This window comes from Pipistrellus kuhlii, unplaced genomic scaffold (genome assembly GCF_014108245.1).
Source record: "Pipistrellus kuhlii isolate mPipKuh1 unplaced genomic scaffold, mPipKuh1.p scaffold_m20_p_12, whole genome shotgun sequence".
Lineage (NCBI taxonomy): Eukaryota > Metazoa > Chordata > Mammalia > Chiroptera > Vespertilionidae > Pipistrellus > Pipistrellus kuhlii.
The window spans coordinates 35945787-35967781 of NW_023425427.1; the positions used below are offsets into that span (position 1 = coordinate 35945787).

The 21995-nt window shown below is 45.1% G+C and overlaps 2 protein-coding genes across 6 annotated transcripts in view; one reads left to right on the plus strand and one right to left on the minus strand.

Moving 5' to 3' along the window:
* Window positions 1-610: 610 nt before the first annotated feature.
* MLANA (melan-A) lies at window positions 611-10534 on the plus strand. Of its 2 annotated transcripts, none has more exons than XM_036434009.2 (5): window positions 611-678; window positions 2234-2333; window positions 6160-6256; window positions 9137-9250; window positions 10339-10534. In XM_036434009.2, exons 2-5 carry the CDS (start codon window positions 2257-2259, stop codon window positions 10405-10407), a joined length of 357 nt encoding a protein of 118 aa, XP_036289902.1. In that variant the 5' UTR covers window positions 611-678; window positions 2234-2256; the 3' UTR covers window positions 10408-10534. The 2 variants fall into 2 exon arrangements, with proteins under 2 accessions (XP_036289902.1, XP_036289901.1); XM_036434008.2 differs by having other exon boundaries at window positions 617-675; window positions 2232-2333.
* A 6459-nt stretch (window positions 10535-16993) lies between these two features.
* Window positions 16994-21995, minus strand: part of KIAA2026 (KIAA2026 ortholog) — an 85498-nt gene continuing 80496 nt past the window's right edge. For all 4 annotated transcript variants that reach the window (XM_036434010.2, XM_036434011.2, XM_036434013.2 and 1 more), the window contains one exon: window positions 16994-21275. In XM_036434010.2, coding sequence (XP_036289903.1) covers window positions 17653-21275 — 3623 coding nt within the window. In that variant the 3' untranslated portion in view covers window positions 16994-17652. The remainder of the gene's footprint in view (window positions 21276-21995) is intronic.

The following is a 21995-nucleotide window of genomic DNA, read 5'->3' on the forward strand; positions in this document are numbered from 1 at the left end:
AAGAGACATTTTTATCTGCTTCTCCCGGGGCGGGGGGGGGGGGGGGGGGGCAGTTATCTCTGAGAACATCACAAAGAAACCAGGGAGCTCAGCTTAGGAAGTTTTAGGATCTTCTATGTCCTCTTCTGGGCCAGTAGGGAGTGGGCCTAGACGGTCTCTAGGTCTAAGCCTGAAGGCTCTTCAACCCTTGGAGGCTCCATGAGAGAGGACATTGAAATGTTAGATAAATAAATACATCTCTTTAGTAAAAAATATATCAAGTGCAGTGAAAGGGACATATTTATACTAGTAAACGAGCCACAGTACATCATTTTTAGAGTACTGAAATTATTGTTTTGTTTTGTTTTTTCTGAAATTCAAATGCAACTAGCATCCTGCATTTTAACCTGCGGCCCTACAGAGGAGCTACCAGCATTGAAAATGGCTTCCCCGGGACGAAACCCTGGGCTGAGGGAAACAGAAGCCATAGTGGGCCCTGACATTTTGAGGGGAGGAATGAAGTTGGTTTCGTTCACGCCAATTAAGCAATCACAGATGACCCCCTCAGAAATCCAAACTCATGACTAACATGGGACTCAGGACCCGGGGGTGGGCGCAGGGAGGGGGCGGGAGATTAGCAGAGGAGAGACAGTCCTCACACAGGGGCAGCTGCAGTTGGAGGACGACCCCATCCAGAAGGTAAGAGCATCGCCTTCTCATGCACAGGGAGGGGCTGTTCCCATAGAGCAGGGCCGGCAGCCTGGGGACCCCCACCCTCCCTCATCGCCTCCCTGATGCTTGGCCATCACAGAATTCCTCCTCCCTGTCTGTAATTCTCCAACTTCTGAAGGTTCACAAAGTCTCCTCTCTGGAGGCTGCCAAGCAGCAGAGCCGAGGCCCCAGGAGAGCCCTCTGGGAGCAGCAGCGTCTGTCACTGGAGGGGCTGCTTCTCCTGGGGGCACTGCTGTCCCTGCGCCTTCCCCATGGCTGTCCCTACGCCTTCCTCATGGCTCGGAACTGGAGGCAGAGATCCACCCAACCAAGCTGACCCAGGATGAATGGAGAGCCGTGTCTGTGATTTTGAACACGGGGCTCACCCCTACCTCACTCCCCTGAGCTGATCAGCGAGTTCAGCTGTAATTTCTCCTTTACCACTGGGAAGGGCTCATTATACAGGCAATGCCCCCATGGAAGGGGTCATGTGGTGGATCCCCCACTCTGCCTCCCACTTCTCTCCTGCTGTTCTGAACAGGCTCATTAATATAATTCTGTGGGGACCAGACCTTTGAAATTCATGAGAACAATAAGAGGAGAGAAAAATACATAATGGCAAGGGGAGAAGAGAAACCGCTGTTGGGTTTTAACAAGCACACTTTAATCATGCCCACTGCCGTTCTGGAGCTTTTTGTCTGTTTGTATTATAGATTAAACTTTGTCTGTTTGTATTATAGATTAAATGCTAGTTGCATTTGAATTTCAGAAAAAACAATACTCTAAAAATGATTAACTGTGGTTCATTTATTAGTATAAATACATCCCTTTCACTGCACGAGATATATTTTTTATTAAAGAGATTATATTTATTTATCTAAAATTTTGATAGAATGGAACCCTCACATACACAGGCATCACACACATACACACACACCCACACACTCACACACCCACACACACACCCACACAACCACACACACACACACACTTTAAATCCCAGTCATGGGACTTGAACAAGGGAGAAGCAGAAATTGTGGGGTGAATGTGGACCAGGCACCTGTAGGGGTGGTTTTCTTTGTTGAAAAGTGGGCTGGGAGGGTGCTGTGCATGGCCACACACACTAGGCCGTCATAGCCTCCTATTTGTCCAAGGATTAATATAAAGTTATATCAATTCCTCGGGCCAAGGAAAGGGAATAACAGAAATGTGTTTTGCTTGTTTCACTACAGTGTGTTATATAGAATCAAACTGAAGGCAAATGAAGAACACCCTTCCCCCCCCAAAAAAAATAGTAATTTAATTTGAAAGCATTTTGCTTTTGTTTCTTCTTTGAGCTTAATTTCCAGTTGGTGGAAGGAAGGCGTTAGGAACCTGAGCCATTTCCACTCGGCAGCAAGGACAGAGGCAGGTTCACGTTCTCTCACAAAGAGCCCAGGTCCCACTGGTTCCCGGTCCCTAGCGAGAGTGTCGGTGGGGTCTTTGTGAGAGGAGGAGGATGCTCTGGATATGTTACATGACGCCTGTGTGCCTCTGCTGTTAGGTATCCTGTGGTCCCCAGGGAAGATGCCTAGTGAAGAGGCCCAGAGTGCCTACGGGTACCCCAGGAGAGGGCACGGCCACTCCTACATCACAGCTAAAGAGTAAGTGCAAAACGTTGGCTAACACGGCTTCTGAGTTCCCCCGGCACCGCCTGTCCATGAATCTCTCCAGTGCTTATTTCTCCCGAGAGTAAAAGGGTGGCAATGAAGCGAGGAGACGTGAGGTCCCAACAAGGGGCTCACACTAGCTCTCTGAGGCCGAATGGGCAAGGTGGCAGGAATGGTACAAAGTTGGATCTGACCACTTTGGCCTGCACTCTGGGCTCTTCAGCCTCTGCTGTGGGTTCCCAGGCAGAAAAACATGTCTGGAAGCAAGTCATCTCTTCCCTCGAGCCACGTTCTGTCCACGCCTCTCCGGGTCAGGGAGGTGGTCTGCAGACAGAACAAAGGTGAGTTGCCACAGAGCAAGTGAGAAAGAAGGGCAGGTACGTGATTCTACCTGCGGCTACTCCAGGGCGGACCTGGCGGGCAGACCCTTCGCGTCATGACTATCCTCTGGAAAGGCGTTTGGTGTTTTGAGCCCGTGAAGCGTTTCTGAGAGCTAAGCATTGTATAACCTGCCCAAGATGCTCTTCTTCCCTTGAAAAAAGTCTTGCGATCTCGTGGGAGAGTTAGGCACGAGGACGCTTTCCCAAGGGCGAGTGCCGTCATGGGAACTCGGGCTGCAGGGGTGCTGGGCGCGGCTCGGTGAGGTGGCAGGAGGGGCGCCCGCCCTCGGAGGGGGCATTCCCTCAGGAGAGGCCAGGAACCGTCTCCTCAGCGGCCTGTGGCAGCTTCCTGCGAGCCGGCGGGCCCTTGGGAAAGAGTTGCTGACAAATCTCTCCTAGACCGAATTAGCAGGCCCAGCCAGACAGTGTGGGCACGTCTCCCCAAGGCCCCGTGGGGTTTCCTAATGACCCTCCTGGTCACTGGGGTGAGGTGGGCAAGCGTCCGGAAAATTGTCCCCAGAGCCACAGGACACTCTCTGGGGACACGTGGTATTAAGTAGGATGCTGCTTCAGCTCCTGCATGATGACTCAACAGACCCCATCGCCGTGAGGCCTCAGGAGAGGGGTTCTCCCAGGTGCGAGGGCGCAAGTCGCAGGAGCTTGAAGAGATGAGGTGTCCTATGTGCTGCCACCCCAGAGGCTGATTGGGGCGGGGGCGGAGCGGGGGCAAAATCTGCACTTTCGCACACCTCAGGCGACCCCTCTACGGATTGGGGTGACACGCTGAGGCTCAGCCCCGCTGGGGGGTGGCTTTTCCTGGGGTGTGCGGCATAGGCTGGTGATTCCGCTCTCCGTCAGCCCCTGGGGGTGTGAGTGCAACGTGACTGTGTGCAAAGGGCGGGAACAGAGCTCGCTCTGTGCCATGGTGCCCCGGCTTAGCCGCTGACCCGCTGGCGGTGGGACCCGCTGCCTTGGTCACAGGGCTGCCGCTGGCTCCACGGGGCAGTTTCATTCCAGGAAGGGGGTCGGGCCGAGCACCGGGCCAGGCGAGGGGGGCTGGGTCTGCCCCAATTCTAGACGCGTGCGCGCGGCGTGTAGGGGGCCAGTCGCTGTGAAAGCTGGCCCTGCCACTTTCCTGCGTGCAGCCTGAGGCGCATTACCAGCCTGAAGTCTTGGGGTGTCCGCTGCAAAATGAACATCCTACCTACCTCAGAGATTGCCGTGAAGGTGGACTAAAAGCCCATAGGTGGGGGGCCTGGCACAGACCGGTGCTCAGGGAGTAGCCCCTGAGGTGGTGGAGTGGCTGATGAGTTGTGGTGGGTTTCGGCTGCATGATCTATGAAGTCGGGGGCTGGCCTGCAGCATCGGTCAGAGCCGTACCCCGCCCTGGCTTCCCTCTGGGAGGTGGGCCCTGGCCCCTCAGCGGATTTGAGGAGGCGGTGGTGCAGCAGGTGGCGCTGGGCAAAGGCCTCTCAGTCAGGCCCTGCTTCTCCTGCAGCGGCTCCGTCTCCTACACCACCCAGAGCCTTTCTTCAGCAGGAGGCAGGGGAACGGTGACACTCTTCATTTTGTTCCGTTGTCCATGCCGTGAGGTGGAAAGGCAGGCAGGAGCTAGCGAATTGGCAGTGTTGTGCAGAGGAAGCAGAGCCCAGGGCCTGGAGAGGGACCCTGGACACGGGGCCCAGAAGGCTGGCCTGGCTCCTGCCCCTGCTCAGCAAATCTGCAGCTGGGACGCTCCTCCCAGGGCTGGGCTGTGTTTGGGGTAATCCCCGCCCAGCCAGCTGAGAGCCACTTATCAAGTAGCTACAGAGGGCCTGGCACCAGGGGGCACCTGGCCTCTCTGAGTTGGCAGCCAGACCGGCCGAGAGGTCAGACCTCTCATCTCAGCTGCTCCAGGGTCTACGCCAGTTCCGTTCTGAGATGCCCCTTCTAGTCCCCCGGGTGAGGTCGGAGGAAGCAGAAAGCACCAGCCCTGGGTTCCCGGAGCAGGTGGAGGCCGGGCAGCAGCTTGCCTCGCGGAGCAAACACATAGGACACCTGTCCTGGCTGGGCTGGGCTCTGGCATCCCTGTGACACTTAGTGTCCCGGACCCCTCAGTCCTACAAGCCCTGCTTCCATCCCTTCCCCAGAACGCTCCGGTTCCAGGCCCCCAGGGGCCAGTTTCTGACTCTCTCTTTCTCTTTATTAACTCTCCCATCCCAAACCCAAACCTGCGCTGTGGTACGTTGCTGATCCCTATATTCCCACTAGAGTGCCAATGATTCACAAGAGGATAAAGTCACATTTTGTCAAAAATCCACATAATTTTAGACAGTTTAGGAAGACATTAAATTATTCATTCATTTTTTTTTTTTACAGAGAGTGGTGTTATGGATTTGAATTTGTTATGGATTATGGATTTTGTTATGGATTATGAATTTGTAATTAGTCATACTTCATTTTTTTTTTTTATTAATGTGTTTGGCCATCCATTCATCCATCCACCCAGTTTCAAGAAATATTTCTTGAAACACCTATGTGCCTGACTTGTTCTAGAATAGAAGACGCACACACACATGCACACATACACACACACCCAAAAAAACACTTCTGGGAGCTCTTTCCATTTCTAGAAGAAGCAGGTGAGTACACAGCGATCACCACCACAGGGAGGCCCAGGAGAGAAGGCAGGATGGGTTGCCATCACACTGGGAGGAATGATGCCGAGCCTAGGAGCCTGTGTGAGCCACGGCAGGAAGAGAGAGAGAGGACCTGGGCAACGAGTGAGCTGAGAGGGCACAAGGGAGAGTCAAGTTCACACCGTCTGCTATGTCTGTGTGACCATCAGCAAGGCACTTAACCTCTGCACGTACTTCCTCAGCTGTGAAACGGAGACAGTAAGTGGTGCCCGCCTGCCAGGGCTGTTGTGAGCATTAAATAAGCGAATGTATCCAGAACAGCGGTCGCCAACCTTTCGGACCTCAGGGACCACCAGTGGTCCCAGAACCACCGGTTGGTGACCGCCAAAATGTTTAGCACGGGCCCTGGCTAATAGTAGATGTTCAGTCAGCACTAATTTCCATTTCCCTTTCTGTGGACTGATAGTTGGAGAAAATGATTTAAACCAGCCCCAATGCAAAGATATTTCAGCCTCAAACGGTATATTGTCCGCATAAGGGTCAGCTGCTGCTGCACCTCCTGCACCAGGAACCCATTGGGTGCTTGTGCCCGTGCGGGGCAGCACGGCTCCTGTTGGCACGTACCTGAGAGGCTCCTGGAGGAGGGGCTGCCTCTGGGTGCGCGTGCTGGAGGCCTGCTGGGTGCCGGGGTGCCACGTGGCGGGAAGTTAGTTGGGGACTGGGTGGTGCCGTGCTGGGCTGGCCAAGTCCCTGTGGAGAGAGGGACGTTTGGTCACACTGTGGAAGGAGTACCAGGACGGGTCTGTCTGTCTCTTGGGCCAGGATCGTGGGGATTGGCGTTCTGACGGTGATCCTGGGACTGGTGCTGTTCCTCGGCTGCTGGTACTGCAGACGGCGAAATGGATACGGGAGCCTGAAGGTTGGTCAAGCTCCCGCTGCCGGGATCCACCCAGGGCCGCGGCCCTGCTTCCCCTTCTTCCTCTGAATTTCTGGGCAACGGGGTGACATTCTCATGATCCCCATCTAGCTCTGATCCTCGGTCCTTTCTCTACATTGTACTTCTCACTACTCTTCCATGGCCTCTGCCCCAGCATCAGCCCCAGCCAGGAACCTGGCGGCTCTTTGGTTCCGCCTGGAGCAAACAAGCGCTGGCCGTGCTGTTTCTCCGTGCGTGGCCAGGGGCTCCTGCACGCCAGCCCATGGGGGTTCTTGCTGAAATGCAGATTCTGGGCCAGCTCTGGTGGCGAGACCCAGGAACCCTCGTTTTTAATATGCACACCATGGTAGGTGAGAGAGCTGAAAAGCAAAGAAAAAGAACAAAAGCCATTATTGAGTAGAGCGAGACACATTAAATATTACTTTTCTGGGATCTGGGGAGGAAAGCAGAGCCTCCCTCTGTGCTCATGTCATTGGGGCCCTTGTGGGTGATTGCTTTAAGCCACTGCCCGTTAGGGACGTTTGCTCTGTAGTGATAGACAGCGGACACATGGCCTTTGCCTTAATTTGCTGAGGTTTTATGTAGGATTTTCGCACACACTTTCCGAAGAAAGATTAGATTATATTTTCTCTTCTTTTTTCCACTGTCCTTGCTGTCTGCTTTTCATATCAACATTACACAACCCTTTAAAAAAGGAGCTGGCATGTGTTCCTCCTCCCCCCCCCCCCACACACACACACGTTTCTGAAAGCATCTGGGTAAGTCTGACATGATTATTTTTTCTCTAACATTTGATTAGAAAGAGACAGCCCTGGCAGGCTTGGTTCAGTGTTAGAGTCTCAGCCCCCACACCAGAGGGCGTGGGCTCCATGCCCGGCCTGGGGCACACATACCTGGCTTGCAGGTTCGATCCCTCCCCGCAGGTTGGGGCTCTTCGAGGAGGCAGTCCATGTGTTTCTCGCACAGCGACGTTTCTCTCCCTCTCTTCCTCCCCGCTTCCTTCCACTCTCTAAAAATCAATGAGGGGCGCCGAAACCGGTTTGGCTCAGTGGTAGAGCATCAGTCTGTGGACTGAAAGGTCCCGGGTTCGATTCCGGTCAAGGGCATGTACATTGGTTGTGGGCACATCCCCAGTAGGGGGTGTGCAAGAGGCAGCTGATCAATGACTCTCTCTCATCGATGTTTCTAACTCTCTATCCCTCTCTCTTCCTCTCTGTAAAGAAAAATCAATAAAATATAAAATAAAATTTTTTTTAAAAATCAAAAGATCTGGGGAAAACTGGCCGCTCCTTCAGATGGGACATACACTTCCTCCTTTCCTATGGCCTCGCCTGACCCCCTCCATTACCTGCCTGCTCCTGTCGTGTATCTGAGGATGGCCGAGTTGCACTAGGCACAGGCAGTAAGAAGGTACATTGTCTGTGGAGCTGTGGTTCTTGGTGTGGTCCTGGCCCAGGAGTATTTCCTGGGAACTTATTAGAAATGCAAATTCGTGGGCCTCACCCCAGGCTGCCTGAGTCAGAAATTCTGGGTGTGGGCCCAGGATTGTGTCTAGCAGGCCCTCCAGGGAATGCAGATGCACACTCACGCTTGAGAACCATTGTTGTAGAGAATTTAACAATAATAAAAGCAACTAAAGGTTAGTCTGTTTTTTATTATCACAAACTGCCAACATTATCCGTGATTAAAGACTCCACCTCACCAGGCTGGACCGCTCCTACAGTCTCTACATTAGTTTGTGTCTCTGTCTTATACAAACAGTTTCCATCCTATCTTAGGGGTGAGGAGCATCACCTTCTAACCCTGTGGAAAGCCCTAAGCTTTTAGCCACCCTCCCCCCAAAAACTCAGGGTGCAGCGCTGAGCCATAGGCTGACTTGTCATCATTGTTGCGACTTGACTTGGCAGCCCAGGGCCACGGCCACAGGCACAGCGTTTCTATCACAGTACATGCATGCAGAGTGTTTGAGATATTTTGCTGTCATTTTGCAAAAGGCAAAAGCAGAATGTGTCCCTGCTGTCATGTGATCATATGCGTGTCCTCACTGTCATACCAGCTACTGCCTCACTAGTTCTGATCTATTCAATTTGCATTCTTTTCCTTTTTTAGAGAATATTTTATTTTATTTTTTAATATATTTTATTGATTTTGTACAGAGAGGAAGGGAGAGAGATAGAGAATTAGAAACATCGATGAGAGAGAGAGTCATCGATCAGCTGCCTCTTGCACACCCCCTACTGGGGATATGCCCGCAACCAAGGTACATGCCCTTGACCGGAATTGAAACCGGGACCTTTCAGTTCCCAAGCCGATGCTCTATCCACTGAGCCAAACCGGTTTCGGCCTTTTTTATTTATTTATTTATTATTATTATTATTTTAGATTCACTCTTTTTCTCCTTCCGTTTAAAAAATAGTCATTGAGCATGGCCTGTGTGGCTCAGTGGTTAAACATCGACCTATGAACCGGGTTTGATTCCTGGTCAGGGCACATGGCTGAGTTGTGGGCTTGATCCCCAATGCGGGGATGTGTAAGAGGCAGCCTATCAATGATTCTATCCTATCATTGATGTTTCTATCTCTTTTTTCTCCCTTCCTCTCTAAAATCAAGAAGAAATATTTTTACAAAAGTCATTGACAACTGGGTATCAGGCACTGTACTAGGTGCTTTGCCTTTAGTTAACTCCTGCAGTAGATCTGAGAGGTAGATGGTGTTATTTTCATGTTACAGATGCAAAAACTGGAGTTCAAAGGGGAAACACAGTATATGGCATTACCAGGATGAAAACCCATTCTTAAAATGTCACCTGCTTTCTCATTTATTTAATGGGCTCAATCATTTCTTCATGAATTCACATTTCAGGGCAAAAGCCGTTACGTTGGTATTCAACATGCCTTTACAGGAGGATGTCCACGTGAGGGACTCGGTCACCAGGACAGTAAGCTGCCTTTTCTAGAGAACAATTACGAACCTGTGGTAAGTTGAGATCCTGCATGTTGGTGTTGTCCTGTATGGCTGCTTTTAACTCAAATGAGTAAAATTATTCCTATTTAAAAAGCAGGGACAATGTGAAATGTATTTAATACTACTGAACAGTGCACCTAAAACTTTGAAATAGTAAATTTTATGTCTATTTTACCATAATGAAAAATAAGAAAGGTAAAAAACAAGGGAAGCACAGAAATGTTCTTGGATTGTGTTTTCTCATACCCCCGTTTTCCAGGTGAACAATGAGAGCTTTACATGTAGGATCCAGAGGAAGAACTTGGTTCTGGATACAATATCCTTTTGTCTTACATTTTTAGTGTATTTGTCTATGTCCTGAACATAGATATATTTAAGGGAGAAAATAAAGGACCTGTTATTATTTGTACAGAGCTGTGCTACCCACTAGGGTACATACTAGCCACATGTAGCTGTTGAGCACTTAAAACATAGCAGTTTGGATTAAGATGCACTCTATCTACTACATACCAGATTTCAAAGACCTAGAATGAGGAAAGGACATAGATAACTCATTAATCATTTTTATATCGGTTACATGTTGAAATGATATTTTGATATATGGGGTTAAGTGAAATATATTAAGATTAATTTTATCTGCAGTAAAAATGCAATGTATTTAGTGCTTGCAAACAGGGTTCAATAATTTATTAGTTAGGGCTTGGGACTTCTACTGACAAGGATATTCTATGTATATAAGGTATCCCCCAAAAACTATACACCCACTTTGAATAATTATAAAGGCATATTTATTAAAATACATTTTCAAAAGCTGAGCTATCAGCTACTGAAGTGTGTGCACAGCTTTAGGAGATGCCTAGTATGTAAGTTTTTGAGATTTTGGAAAAGCCCTTAGCCCTATTTTTCTCTGCTCTTGCCCCAACAAAGTTTCAACATACATGCTTGTGAAATTTAACTATGATTACGTACCTTGTTGGATGGAAATTAGATGTGGACACTTAAAGGCTCAGTCCAGAGGAAAAGTAGTTATGTTACCTAATGGCTGTCCCAGAAACATGCTCTGTGGCCAACGCCCTTTTCTCCCTTTCTCCTCCTCCCAGGTTCCCAATGCCCCGCCCGCCTACGAGAAACTCTCCACTCAGCAGTCCCCACCACCTTACTCTCCATGAGGGCCAGCGAGGCCCCCGAGAGAGGCTGACACGACTCGCCTCGCACTTCGGATTACACTGAATGTGGACATTGAATGTTCTGCTTTGGGATGCTGTGGAAATGGTGTGCATCATCACTAACAACGAGCTGAGTGCTAAATTCTTAACCGTGTTTCCCCGAAAATAAGACATCCTCCGAAAATAAGACCTAGCGCATGGAAAGATAAGACACCCCCTGAAAATAAGACCTAGTGCAACTTTGGGAGAAAAAATTAATATAAGACACTGTCTTATTTTCGGGGAAACAGGGTAGTAGGGAAACTAGCAACACTAACTGAGGAAATGATGAAAAATGTTAAAATGGAAAAACGTCAATAAACCTTTTGATGCATGATACTATCTGTGCCAGTAGTAATGCTGATACATCTACGGTGTTATTTCTGGAGGGACAGAATGTAAATGTGTGTTCCGGGACCACTCAATTTATTTTCAGTTGAAATTCGGCTAATAACTAACCAATTACTATGCTGATTCCTGAAGAAGCAACCTCTTGGCCAGAGGGAACTGCAGCAGGTGAGTCTGTGTTCCGGAGTGCTCACAAAGGATACCTTCACAGGTTTAAGAACGAGAGCTAATGGACCTTCCAGATGACACAGTGGCCCCATCAGATCAGGAAGGTGTCCGCAATGTCTCTGTTTGCTGAACTTCCAAGATGCTGCAGCAATATACTGCAGAGGCCCTCTTTCCTAAGTAATACATGAACATGGTCCTACTCTCCTTTCCTTTCAGGGCTCAAAGTTATCATAATCAATGACAAGAATTTCCTGTTATTCCAGAAGGTGGTGCCAGAATTTAAATAAGTAAAAGCCACTGTGGTTTGGCTGATGTCTTACCTCCCTAAATGTCCCAATGGCAGTTTAGTTCCTGTGGGCTCCCAAATTCCTCTCAAAGGAGCATATTGCAGAAATCATAAAGACTCAGAGATTCTGGAAGACTGTTGTTATTTGCTAGCAACACTACAATTTTTTGTTGTTGGCACGTATACTATTATTTTATCTAATTTTTTTTCCAGCCAACTCATTAAAAAAAAACTGGCTCAAATTTCCACCCTAAGTGTAGTAGGGTGGAATAGTATCTTTCTCCATAAGTAGAGGCTGACTATAAACATGAAGATAATTAAAGCAAATGATTTTTATTAAAACCTAGGAAGAGACTAATGCAGAAGGCTGTCAACCTAAGACCTGCTCCCTTTATTAATGAGGGAGATTAGCAAGAACCGGAGAAAAGCTTTTAACACAATGAGAAGGTGTGCAGAAGAAATGACCTTCTCCCTGTGTGACTCAGTGCTGCCTAGTGCTGAGTCACCAAACCACCTAAAATCGCCTGTTTCATCGGAAACACCAGTGAGCCTAACTGCATCATTTCCCACAAAAGTCCGAATTGTATGGAAGAGAACACCGAATAAAGAGACTTACTCCACACACTGAAAAAATGTTACTCGCCCGGCCAGCGTGGCTCAGTGGTTGAGCGTTGACCTATGAGCCAGGAGGTAATAGTTTGATTCCCAGTCAGGGAGATATGCCTGAGTTGTGGGCTGGATCCCCAGTGTGGAGTGTGCAGGAGGCAACAGATCAATGATCATCACTCATCATTGATATTTTTCTCTCTCCCTTCCTCTCTGAAATCAATACAAATATATATTTTTAAAAATTCACTTATATGTAAAAAAAAAAAGTCATTCAACAAAATACTAAAATACTCCCCTGCCCTTTCTGACTGTCCAGAAATAAAATAAGCCCTGTCCCATCCGTCATCCCCTCCCCCCACACCTTCCCACTAAATGAGTGAGTTCTAAACAAAGTAAATTCGCAGCTCCTTTCCTCATTGAAAGGCCTACTGTGAGCCCTAACCCTGCACATTCATAGAATAGCCTAGGGCTTGCTCCCTGGAGCCCTCCAAGGTCTCCAGCCCATCCACCATCCGCTGAGCGTTCTCTCCTTTCCCTGTGGAAATGGCTCTTTTCCGAGTCCCTCAATGTCCCAGGTGATGGGCAAGGGTGTTGAATTGTCTGCCAGAGAGAAACTAGAAGAGTGAGATTTTGTTTCAAGGAATAGATATGAAGTGCCAAAGGTCCTCCCCCACCCCCCTACACAGAGGCAGCCACACTTTTGAAAACGACTCCCTGGCTTGGGGACCAATTGTGGGGCAACCTTGGGAGCCAGGAGCTGAAGACTGCAAAGTCACAGGATGGGAGGAGCCTGGGTCACACACAGACACCAGTAGAAGAGTCTCCCTCCTCTAGGGATGCTTGGATTGAATGGTCAAATTGGCTCCACAGAAAATCCACGAACTGTTACGGCTTTGCCAAATCTGACACTGAAATCCAGGGCTGTTAGTTAATAGGGTTGTTGAGGCCCTGCCCCTGCACACCTGGGTGGCACACACACAAATGAGGGCTAGAGGGGTGCCTCCCGGGGAGCTAGATCCATGTGACGGCTGCAGGCAGGATCAGGCTTCCCTGCTGCCTCAGGAAACTCGAACACAGGAGCATGAGCCTCACCCAGGGCCCTGTGCACAGGTGTCCTCTGCGGCAGTGTGCCTCCCCCTCCCCCCCTCCTGCCACAATACCTTGTGGGCCGAGGGTAATGGCATCATCTCTTAGGTTTCCTGCAGGACCAGGTCAGGACTAGAGCAGCCAGAGCTCATGGATGATCTCCTCTGGCTGCAACCCTTGTTTTCTGTGTCCAAATGTGCTGGATAAATAATATCACTTTCCATTTGTGCAGCGATTCTGTTTTATAGAACCTGGTCTTCCCTCCTTCTCCTGGCCCCCCATCAGCCCTCAGGTGTTGTCTGATGCTTGATTCAAGGCCCAAGTCTCGGGGTTTTCCCTTTAAGATTCTGATATGGACTCTCTGATTGTGAAGAGAGTAAAGAGCAGGCAAACTTAGGGAGGGAAAAAGAGCTAGCCAAAATATTCTCTGCCTAGGTTAAAGTCAGTGAGGAGCTGGCAAATCAATGAAGCCCCATGTCCCCTCTGTGGAGAGCAGTCCTCTGCAGTTATAAATACTGAGTTTGGTAGCACTTATAAATCTGGACAGATCTAGTTATCACTTGAGAATATTACAGAACTTTACAAAAAAAGGACAAAAAACAGGGAGCCCCTAAACTTTCATTTCATGGCTTTAAGGACTGACAGTGTCACCTGAAAATGCATCCGAATTCCTCTATCTTAGGTGACTGATGACAAATCATCATAAAATCATCTCTGAGGAATGCAGAGCAAGTCTGGAGGGAAATCATGGATGGCTTGGATAAAAGCACTCATTTTGAAGAATGCCCAAAACTACTACCCCAAGAAGCTGTAAGATGAAAGAAAGTGCGGGAAATGAAGAAACAGAAAAACAAAACAAAAAACTAACAACTTTAAAACACCAATGAAAGAGGCATTAAATGATCAAGAAAGCCCATTAAAATCTCTGAAAAGGCAATGAAGATAGGTCTGCCTGCTTTCTTCAGAAATGATTACATGGTTGATGGCTATCTGAAATCAGAGAACATAAACAAAAGAGAACCCCTCCACTGTCAATGAGACATCAATTTGAAGGATTATACCAATCCTGTCAAGTGTTTCTTTAAAAAGACTTGAAGGAGAAAGGTTAAGGACTAGTTAAAAATGTAAGTGAAGAAGTTATTAACAAATCACTTACAGTTCAAATGAATGGTGTCCAAACTGAGCAAACATCTTTGCATTCTGAAAACAATTTGAAAGCGAGACTCAAAAACTTCAGCTAAAACTTCAAATACTGCTTGCAGGACTAGTCTACAACATGTGCAATGCAGATTTGCAAAAAAAAAAAAAAAAAAAAAAAAAAAAAAAAAAAAAAAAAAAAAAAAAAAAAAAAAAAAAAAAAAAAAAAAAAAAAAATCAATGGAGGAATTTACTGTTTAGCAATCTGGAAGAAACTTCCCGAAGTATACAAAAAGAGTCCCAAGCAGGGCCTGAGCCGGGAGGAGCCTGAAACCGAATTATGTGCTTTTGATCAGAATCAAATCCAGGACCTTTTCAGTCCAAAGGCCAATGCTCTCTCCACTGAGCCAAATCAGCGAGGGCTGGCATTATATCAGTGCATACAAGTACTTTTATTACAGCTGTGAAGGAGTGATCTGTCCTTCTCAATCTATGACCCCAGTCTGTAACTGCAATGTCATGATGCTGACTGGGGTATGGTAAAGAGAGGAAGTTATGTAATATGTGACGAGAACCTATAATGAACATTAAGTCAAAAAAAAATAAAATAAAAATGGGAAGACCTTGAGGTGTCTCAAACTTTCTAGGACCAAAACCCAAACCAAACCAAACAAACAAACAAAAAAACCAGAGTACTCTGAGCAAGGAGAGTAGGCTGAAATGAAGCTGGAGAGGTAAGCAGAAACTTAAAAGACGGGAGAGTCTTTTAAGTCCCGAGGAGGAGGAGAGCACTTCACTCTAAAAGGCTCAACAGATCACACAGAGCTTCCAAGGTCATTATCAGAATTTTGAATTTAGGAGTAGGAAAGAATTAGTGGTTAAAAAATTATTTAGGTCCCTCATGAGATTAAAATTGGACCAATAGATAATTCAGTTATTTCTGGAAGTGGCTTAGATAATTCTTTTCAACAAAAGAGAAACAGTTTTGGGTGGTTTTACTTTAAAAGTTAAGTACATAGCCCTGGCCGGTGTGGCTCAGTTGGTTGAGTGTTGTCTCATGTGCTGAAAGGTTGCTGATTCCAATCCCAGTTAGGGCACATACCCAGGTTGTGGGTTTAGTTCTTGGACAGGAGACAATTGATTGACGTTTCTTTTCACATTGGTGTTTCTCTCCCTCTCTCTTCCTCTCTCAAATTAAAAAAAAAACACAAAAAACATTTAATAAAGTTAAATACACACATTCGAGGACCACCTATGTACAATGTAATGCATTTCAACATCACCCACTTCCCCCTGAAATCCATGGTCTTTCTAAACTGACAGGGAAAGGGAAAGGTGACTACAGAGTTGAACATAGACATGATTGGTAAAAGTGCTCTAAGAACACAAATACAGGTTTTTGAGAACCTTTAGCAACTTTCCAGGAATATCCATCCTCACTGCCCACTTTGATAAGTACTAAATTTCAATGCAGTTTTGAAAGAAGTCTGTAGGCCTATTCTTCCCTACCATTTTCAACCCCAGGTTTAACCATCCTATATAGCAAAAAGCCAGAGGCATCATGATGGAAACGACCAGAGACCAGACCACCATGGCCCCTTCAAGGCTGGCCCCAGCCCCAAGCAAGTGGTTAGGGGCAACCAGGCAGGCAGGCAGAGTGGTTAGGAGCGATCAGGTAGGCAGGCCAGCAGTTAGGGCTGACCAGGTAGGCACGAGAGTGGTTAGCAGCAATCAGGTAAGCAAATGGCCCCTCGAAGGGCTGGCCCCACACCCCCAGCAAAGAGGGAGGCCCAGGCCAGCCAAGCCATCGCACCTCAGCCTGTTGCCTGCAGAGGAAGGCCGCTGGTGGCAGGGGAGGAGGGGCAGCGCTGCACAGATGGCAAGCAGTGGCAGTGGCGGGGGCGGGGCCAGCTGCCTGCAGCCAGGGGAAGGAAAGCCCCGATAGGCCCACATCTCAAGCCAGGCCTAGGGACCCTACCTGAAGGGTCTCATGTTGTTAGAGGGTGCAGACCAGGCTGAGGGACCCCCTTGAGTGCACAAATTTTCGTGCACTGGGCCTTTAGTATTATAAATGGAATGTGGATGAATATAGAATGTCCCAAATAAGGTAATGGATATAAAGATCTAATAAGTATAAAATTTTTTATTTAAAATGAGGCATATCCTGAAATACCACAATGTAAAACTCTGAGAATAAACTGATCCGTAAAAATTGCTTTATAATGGAATTTAAGTAACTGCTCTGTGACAAAAACAAATAAAAAGCAGAGTACTTAGAACTAACTGAAGTATCCACATTTGTTATGCTAAACTAAAAAATCATGTTTTAAAAAATACCAAGTTGGAAAATTAGTCACTATGAACCAACACCTCAATATAAAAATAAACCTATCAGGGGGAAACTTGGTAAAGGGTTCAAGAGACCTCTCTGTACCATCATTGTAACTTTCTGTGAATCTAAAATTATTTAAAAATAAAAAGCTTATAAAAACATATCTGGGGTGTATAAACAGACAGCAAATACATTGGTCTGAAAGATTACTTATTTTGGTTAATGTAGAATTTGGTGGTGGACTTACAGAAAAAAGTTAAAATAATGAAATCTAGAGTAAAATTTTATAACAGAAATAGTGTAAAATCATGGGAAAAGAATGTAAAGCATCATGTCCAAATACTGGCTCTATTACCCATAGGTGGGTGACTTTGGACACATCACTTAACCTCAAAAATACTGTGAAAATGAAATGAGATGTGAAAGTACAGTTTGTAAACTGAAAAGCCTGTACAAATGCTAGCTATTAATTCAAATTTCCCAGCCTCAATTCTTTTTTGTAAGAGACTATCTCCATTTTATATCATACATTCTTCCAATGGAAGAAGAACCCACTTTAAAAAAATGGTATTCAAAGAGACAAATACAGCAACTCAGTTTATTACATGCAGATTCTTCTGCATTGTTGCTAACAGTTCACTGGTCCAAAATTACTAAAATACTTAAAAAACTATACATTATGTAAACAAAACATAAATAAGACAGCATAGTTCTTTGTACATATAGTTTAGTACAGGTTGTTAGGAATTTAGGAATATGTACAACTTTACACCATGGGCTGCATTTTCACAATGCATAAATATATATATATATATATATTTTACAGAAACAAAAATAAGATTTCACTAATGACACAGAATACCATATTGTAGATACACGCTGCAATAGTCCAAATTCAAGAAAAAACATGTCAATGCAAGTGCGCAAAAGGCTAGCTTACTCCAAACTAGTCAAACTCGACTTTGTTCAATTTGTTATACAGACAGGTAAAGCCTGTCTACTTTAAACAAACAACCTCTGAGAACATATACCAATGAGTGAAATGGAACAGGTATTTCCCTCTCCAAGAAAACAAAGCCTTGTTGCAAGCTAATGAAAAGATACATTAATACACACACACACACACACACACACACACACACACACGTATAGTATGTTTTCAACAGTATAATAAACAGTTAAAATTTATATGGGAATCAAAACAATGCCCCATTATTTAAAAACTGGCTCGTTTAGTCTAAATTCAAGATGCAGCTGTGTCGGGCTTTTCTAAGCCAGATGACTGAAATGCAGGGAAGACAGAGGCAGGCTTTCGACTGGCAGATACAACAATTTGAGAGAGAGATGAAGAGAGTGAAGAAACCTTAGATGCTGGAGTACTAATGGTATTCAAAATAGCTCCTTCTGGGCTAACCAACAATTTTTTGACTGATGTGTCCAAATGAAATACTGAAGTACTACTTGGCAGTGGAGCATTATTAGAGCAAATGGCAGAAACCAAAGATGTCTTAGCTAAAAGAGTACTTGGAGGAGACTTAATTACTGAAGTCAATGACACCGCTGGTACAGGAGGTGGAACAGAAACTTGAGCAGTTGTGTTTATGATTTGTGGTTGTGTATGTACTGTGGGTAGAGAACTTGCATTCCCAAGAGAGTTTACAATTTTTGTAGAGGTTCTTAGAGACTGTTTTACAGGTTGCCCATTTAAATTATTTGATGCTAGTGTGGTCTTTTGGACAGGATTATCTACTGGTGTAGGCTGAACGCTTTGGCCACTGTTAAGCACTAAGGGAGGTCCATATTTTGGATTAGTAGATATAAGGAGAACATGGCTGCCAGCTCCAAGACCTTGTGGTGGAACAATAAACCGGGTTCCATTAATCATGATCTGAGTACCAGGTGCCAAAGGCGTACTGGTGTTGATGACTATTTTTTGCTGGATACAAGGTTCACTGAACTGACTTTCTACCACACTAGTTACATGTGATGGTGCTGTAGCAGTATGAATGGCAGAGCCACTTGGAGTAGAACTGTAACTGGAGGTTAGTAAAGCAGGGGACACTGGCTGGTTTGGCAGAGAAGCAACATTGGAAATATTAACTATTTTACTTGGACTCGGTGAAAGGGATGGCAATTCAGTTTGAGGTTTATTTGTGTTCATATTTGTTGGCACTGTAGCTGGAATCCCTGGTGACTGAAACTGGACAGAAGTCTGAGATTGTCTTTTAGAAAGAGATACAGAACGTGTGGCTCCTGATACTGTTGCCACTGGTGGGACTGTGTTGATTTTAGGAGATATAGTCACAGGTGTAGGCAAGGCAACGTTAACAGGGATTTGCAAAGCTGATGTCAAACATTTAGGAGACACCGTTGGTTGTGTAGTTGAAATCAGAACAGATGATGCAAGATGTCCTGTTTTCACAGTTGATATCGCCACAGTGTTTCCGAGATTTGACGTGCAAAGTCTATTTGACAAAATAGGCATAATTCTTGAAGAGGTATCATTTCCACTGACTAAAACAGGAGGTCGTGTCCCAACTGAAGCAGAGGTTGAGGTCACTGAAAGAGAACCTAAAGATACATTTGCTCCTGTTACTGAAAACATGTTTACTGCTCTTGTTGCAGAAACCACTGATTCATTAACAGGAGTAATATTTTGACTCACAAAATTTGAGCTTACTGGAATTGAATTACCACTTGTCGACAATGGCAAAACATAGCCTTTGGCACTTTTTTCTTCTCCTTTTGGGGTTACATTTTGCAATATGTTAATTGATGGTATAGCTGGCACGCTCCCTGAAGTATTCACAATTGCCTGACCTATGTTTAGTCCAATTTTCACATCTTTTATCTGAGACACAGTTGTTGATGAATTTATCTTCATTGGTGCTCCCACTGTAGATGGAATTAGTACTATCTGAGGCTGCTCTGGGGTCTTAACATATGTTTTATTCAAGGGGGGAGTTTGTTTTAATGGTTCTGCCACAATAGTTGAAGTGCCACTGGAAACTGGAGCATTAATAAAAACTAATTTTTGAGCAGATACACCTGAAGGTGTTGGTGCAGGTGTCACATTAATTGGAGTTCCACTACCAGAAGAAAGAACAGATGGAGCTGATACCAGCATAACTTTCTGAACTGTAGTCCCACTGATCACATCTCCATTTGTTGCTACTGTTGCTTCTGATCTTGTAACAGGGTAACTTTTTGTGATATAATCTGCTTGTTGCTGTTTAGTTGGAGTATGAATAGCATTTCCATTGGTTTGTCCAAAATTTCCTGGTGGAAGGCTAATTACACTTACCGAACTATTTGCTGTTGATGATAGCAGAGGACTAGAAGACACAGAGGACTTTAAGGGAGAAGAGGGCATGTTTGGAGTCTTCTCTATCATGTGGCCCAAATTACCACTTACAAGAGGTTGTCCTAATGTAAGTTTGAGATTTTTCCCCACGGACGGATTAAAGGCAGCTGGAATGGAAGCAGAAGTCGGTGTTTGGCCAAAAGGTGGAAGACTAGATGTAGTAGTCATTCCAGCTACTGGTGAAAAAGCAGAGGAGGATGAAGTTGTTGATTTTGGCACAAGAAATGCCTGAAGCTGAGGAGCAAAAGTGAAAACTGAACTTGAAGATAAACTGTTGGGTGAATTTTGATCTGTATTTGTTTGTACTTTCACAACTCCAGTGTTCCCACCTCGTGTCCTAACAAGAATTGACTGTGAATCTCTGATACACACAGTTTTCAACTCTTGCTTTGCTTCAGAAGAATCAGAAGTTTGTTGTGCAAAACTGTTGAGAGAGCTACCAGGATTTGTAGATCCACTTAGTGTTGTTGCTGATAATAGAGGCTGAACTACGGAAGAGATGGTGGGTGAAGCAATGGGATGGGGGAATGTGGTTGCTGAAACTGCATTTTTTACTTTTCCTATCTCACCCTGGCTATTCTTAACGGGTGGTGTTAATAAATTACTTATGGAGGTTACAGGTGACAAAGGCTGTGGTCTAGCACTATTCACATTTGACAAAGGTGTTACGGTCTTGTTGAAAACTGCATTAGGTAGATGGGTAGAAGAAACAGCTCCTGTTGACTTGACAAGAACTGTTGCTGAAGAAGAGTTTGCATTTGCTGTCTGCTGGAAAGATAAACCATGTTGTTCTATATCTTTTTGTTGAAGTGGTGGTATTTCTTTTGCAACTGCTTTTCCTTCCTTATGATGAATCACAAAATTCTTAGGCAGAATGAGTACCTGCTGCATGATTTTTTCTCCTGTCTTAGGATCCAGCATAGGTTGCATCTGAATCTTTACCGAGCTGTTATGCAGATCTACGGGCAACCACTGGCCACAGGGCGTTTTGTATACCATCTGTAAAGGACCTTTTGTACTGGTGTGGCAGGTCAATGCTGGCTTTGTGGGGCTTGTTTCTGGAGGAGATATAACTGGCTTTTCCACAACGGAAGCACTTTTACCTGTGGAAGGGGGCAGTTGATTTGTTAAGGTCACTTTGTTCCCAATATTCGTTGCAAGCAAGGCCTGAATAGGTTTGGTCCCTTTCTGGAGAGTAGACATTGGTGTTGAATCCACTGAGGCAAATGATTCTGGAAACAGTGGCTCTGTATGCTTTGATTCATGCAAATAGTCAATCTGCATATCATCTTCTGCATTCTCAACTGTTGTTTCATTTGTGCTTAACTTTGCTTTCTTCCTTGGAGAAAGTTCTTTTGTGCTATCATCCAGATGACTAGTTTGTTTGGACTGTCGCTTAAGTGTTTTAGGCAGTGTCTTCAGTATATCTTTAGAAGGCAATTCCTTTTTCAACAACTTGCTTCTGGCCATAGGAAACTCTATTTCTGACAATTTCATATCATCTGAAAATTATAAAACAATCATTTTGTTAATATAAATTGCAAGTGAATAGTAATAAGACTAACTATTTTTTAAAAAGTCAATCTTTGAACTGACAATTTATTAAGAAATTTATAAGGTGATTAAAGTCTCAGCACCAATGATGGTAATTAAGGTAAGATGACCTTTGACATAGTAATCTTGATATAATAAACATTTTCAAGAACCTATTATTAACAAGAAAATTCCTTTTGGTTAATTTCTCTAATTCTACTGACCATGTAAGTGCAAAAAGAATTTTTACATCTTTTAAAGAGATCAAGCCAGCAATTAAAGGCTAAGAATTTAGATTTGGAAAGAAATCTAGTCTAGTTCTCTTCTTCACAGGAAAATCTTGATGTCACAGAGAGATGGTTTTCCATTCTAGTCTATTTTTAGAGACTCTAAAGGATAAAAAGTATCCAGCTTTTACTGGTGTTTAATTATCCCTACAGTAAAAAATTTATGCTCATGTTTCGTCAAACTGGAGATAAGAAGTTATTCTTTTTCAATTTGCTAAAGACATAAAATACAACAGGTTAATTCATTTCTAACCACAAATTTTCATACTCATCCTCATATAACTAAAGAAAGTAATTTCATTAAATTTACATAATAATATAATCTGATGAATTATAGATAATCTAATCCAGGCTTTATACAAGAATAGTGTATCCACTTGGATATCATTAGGCCATCAATCT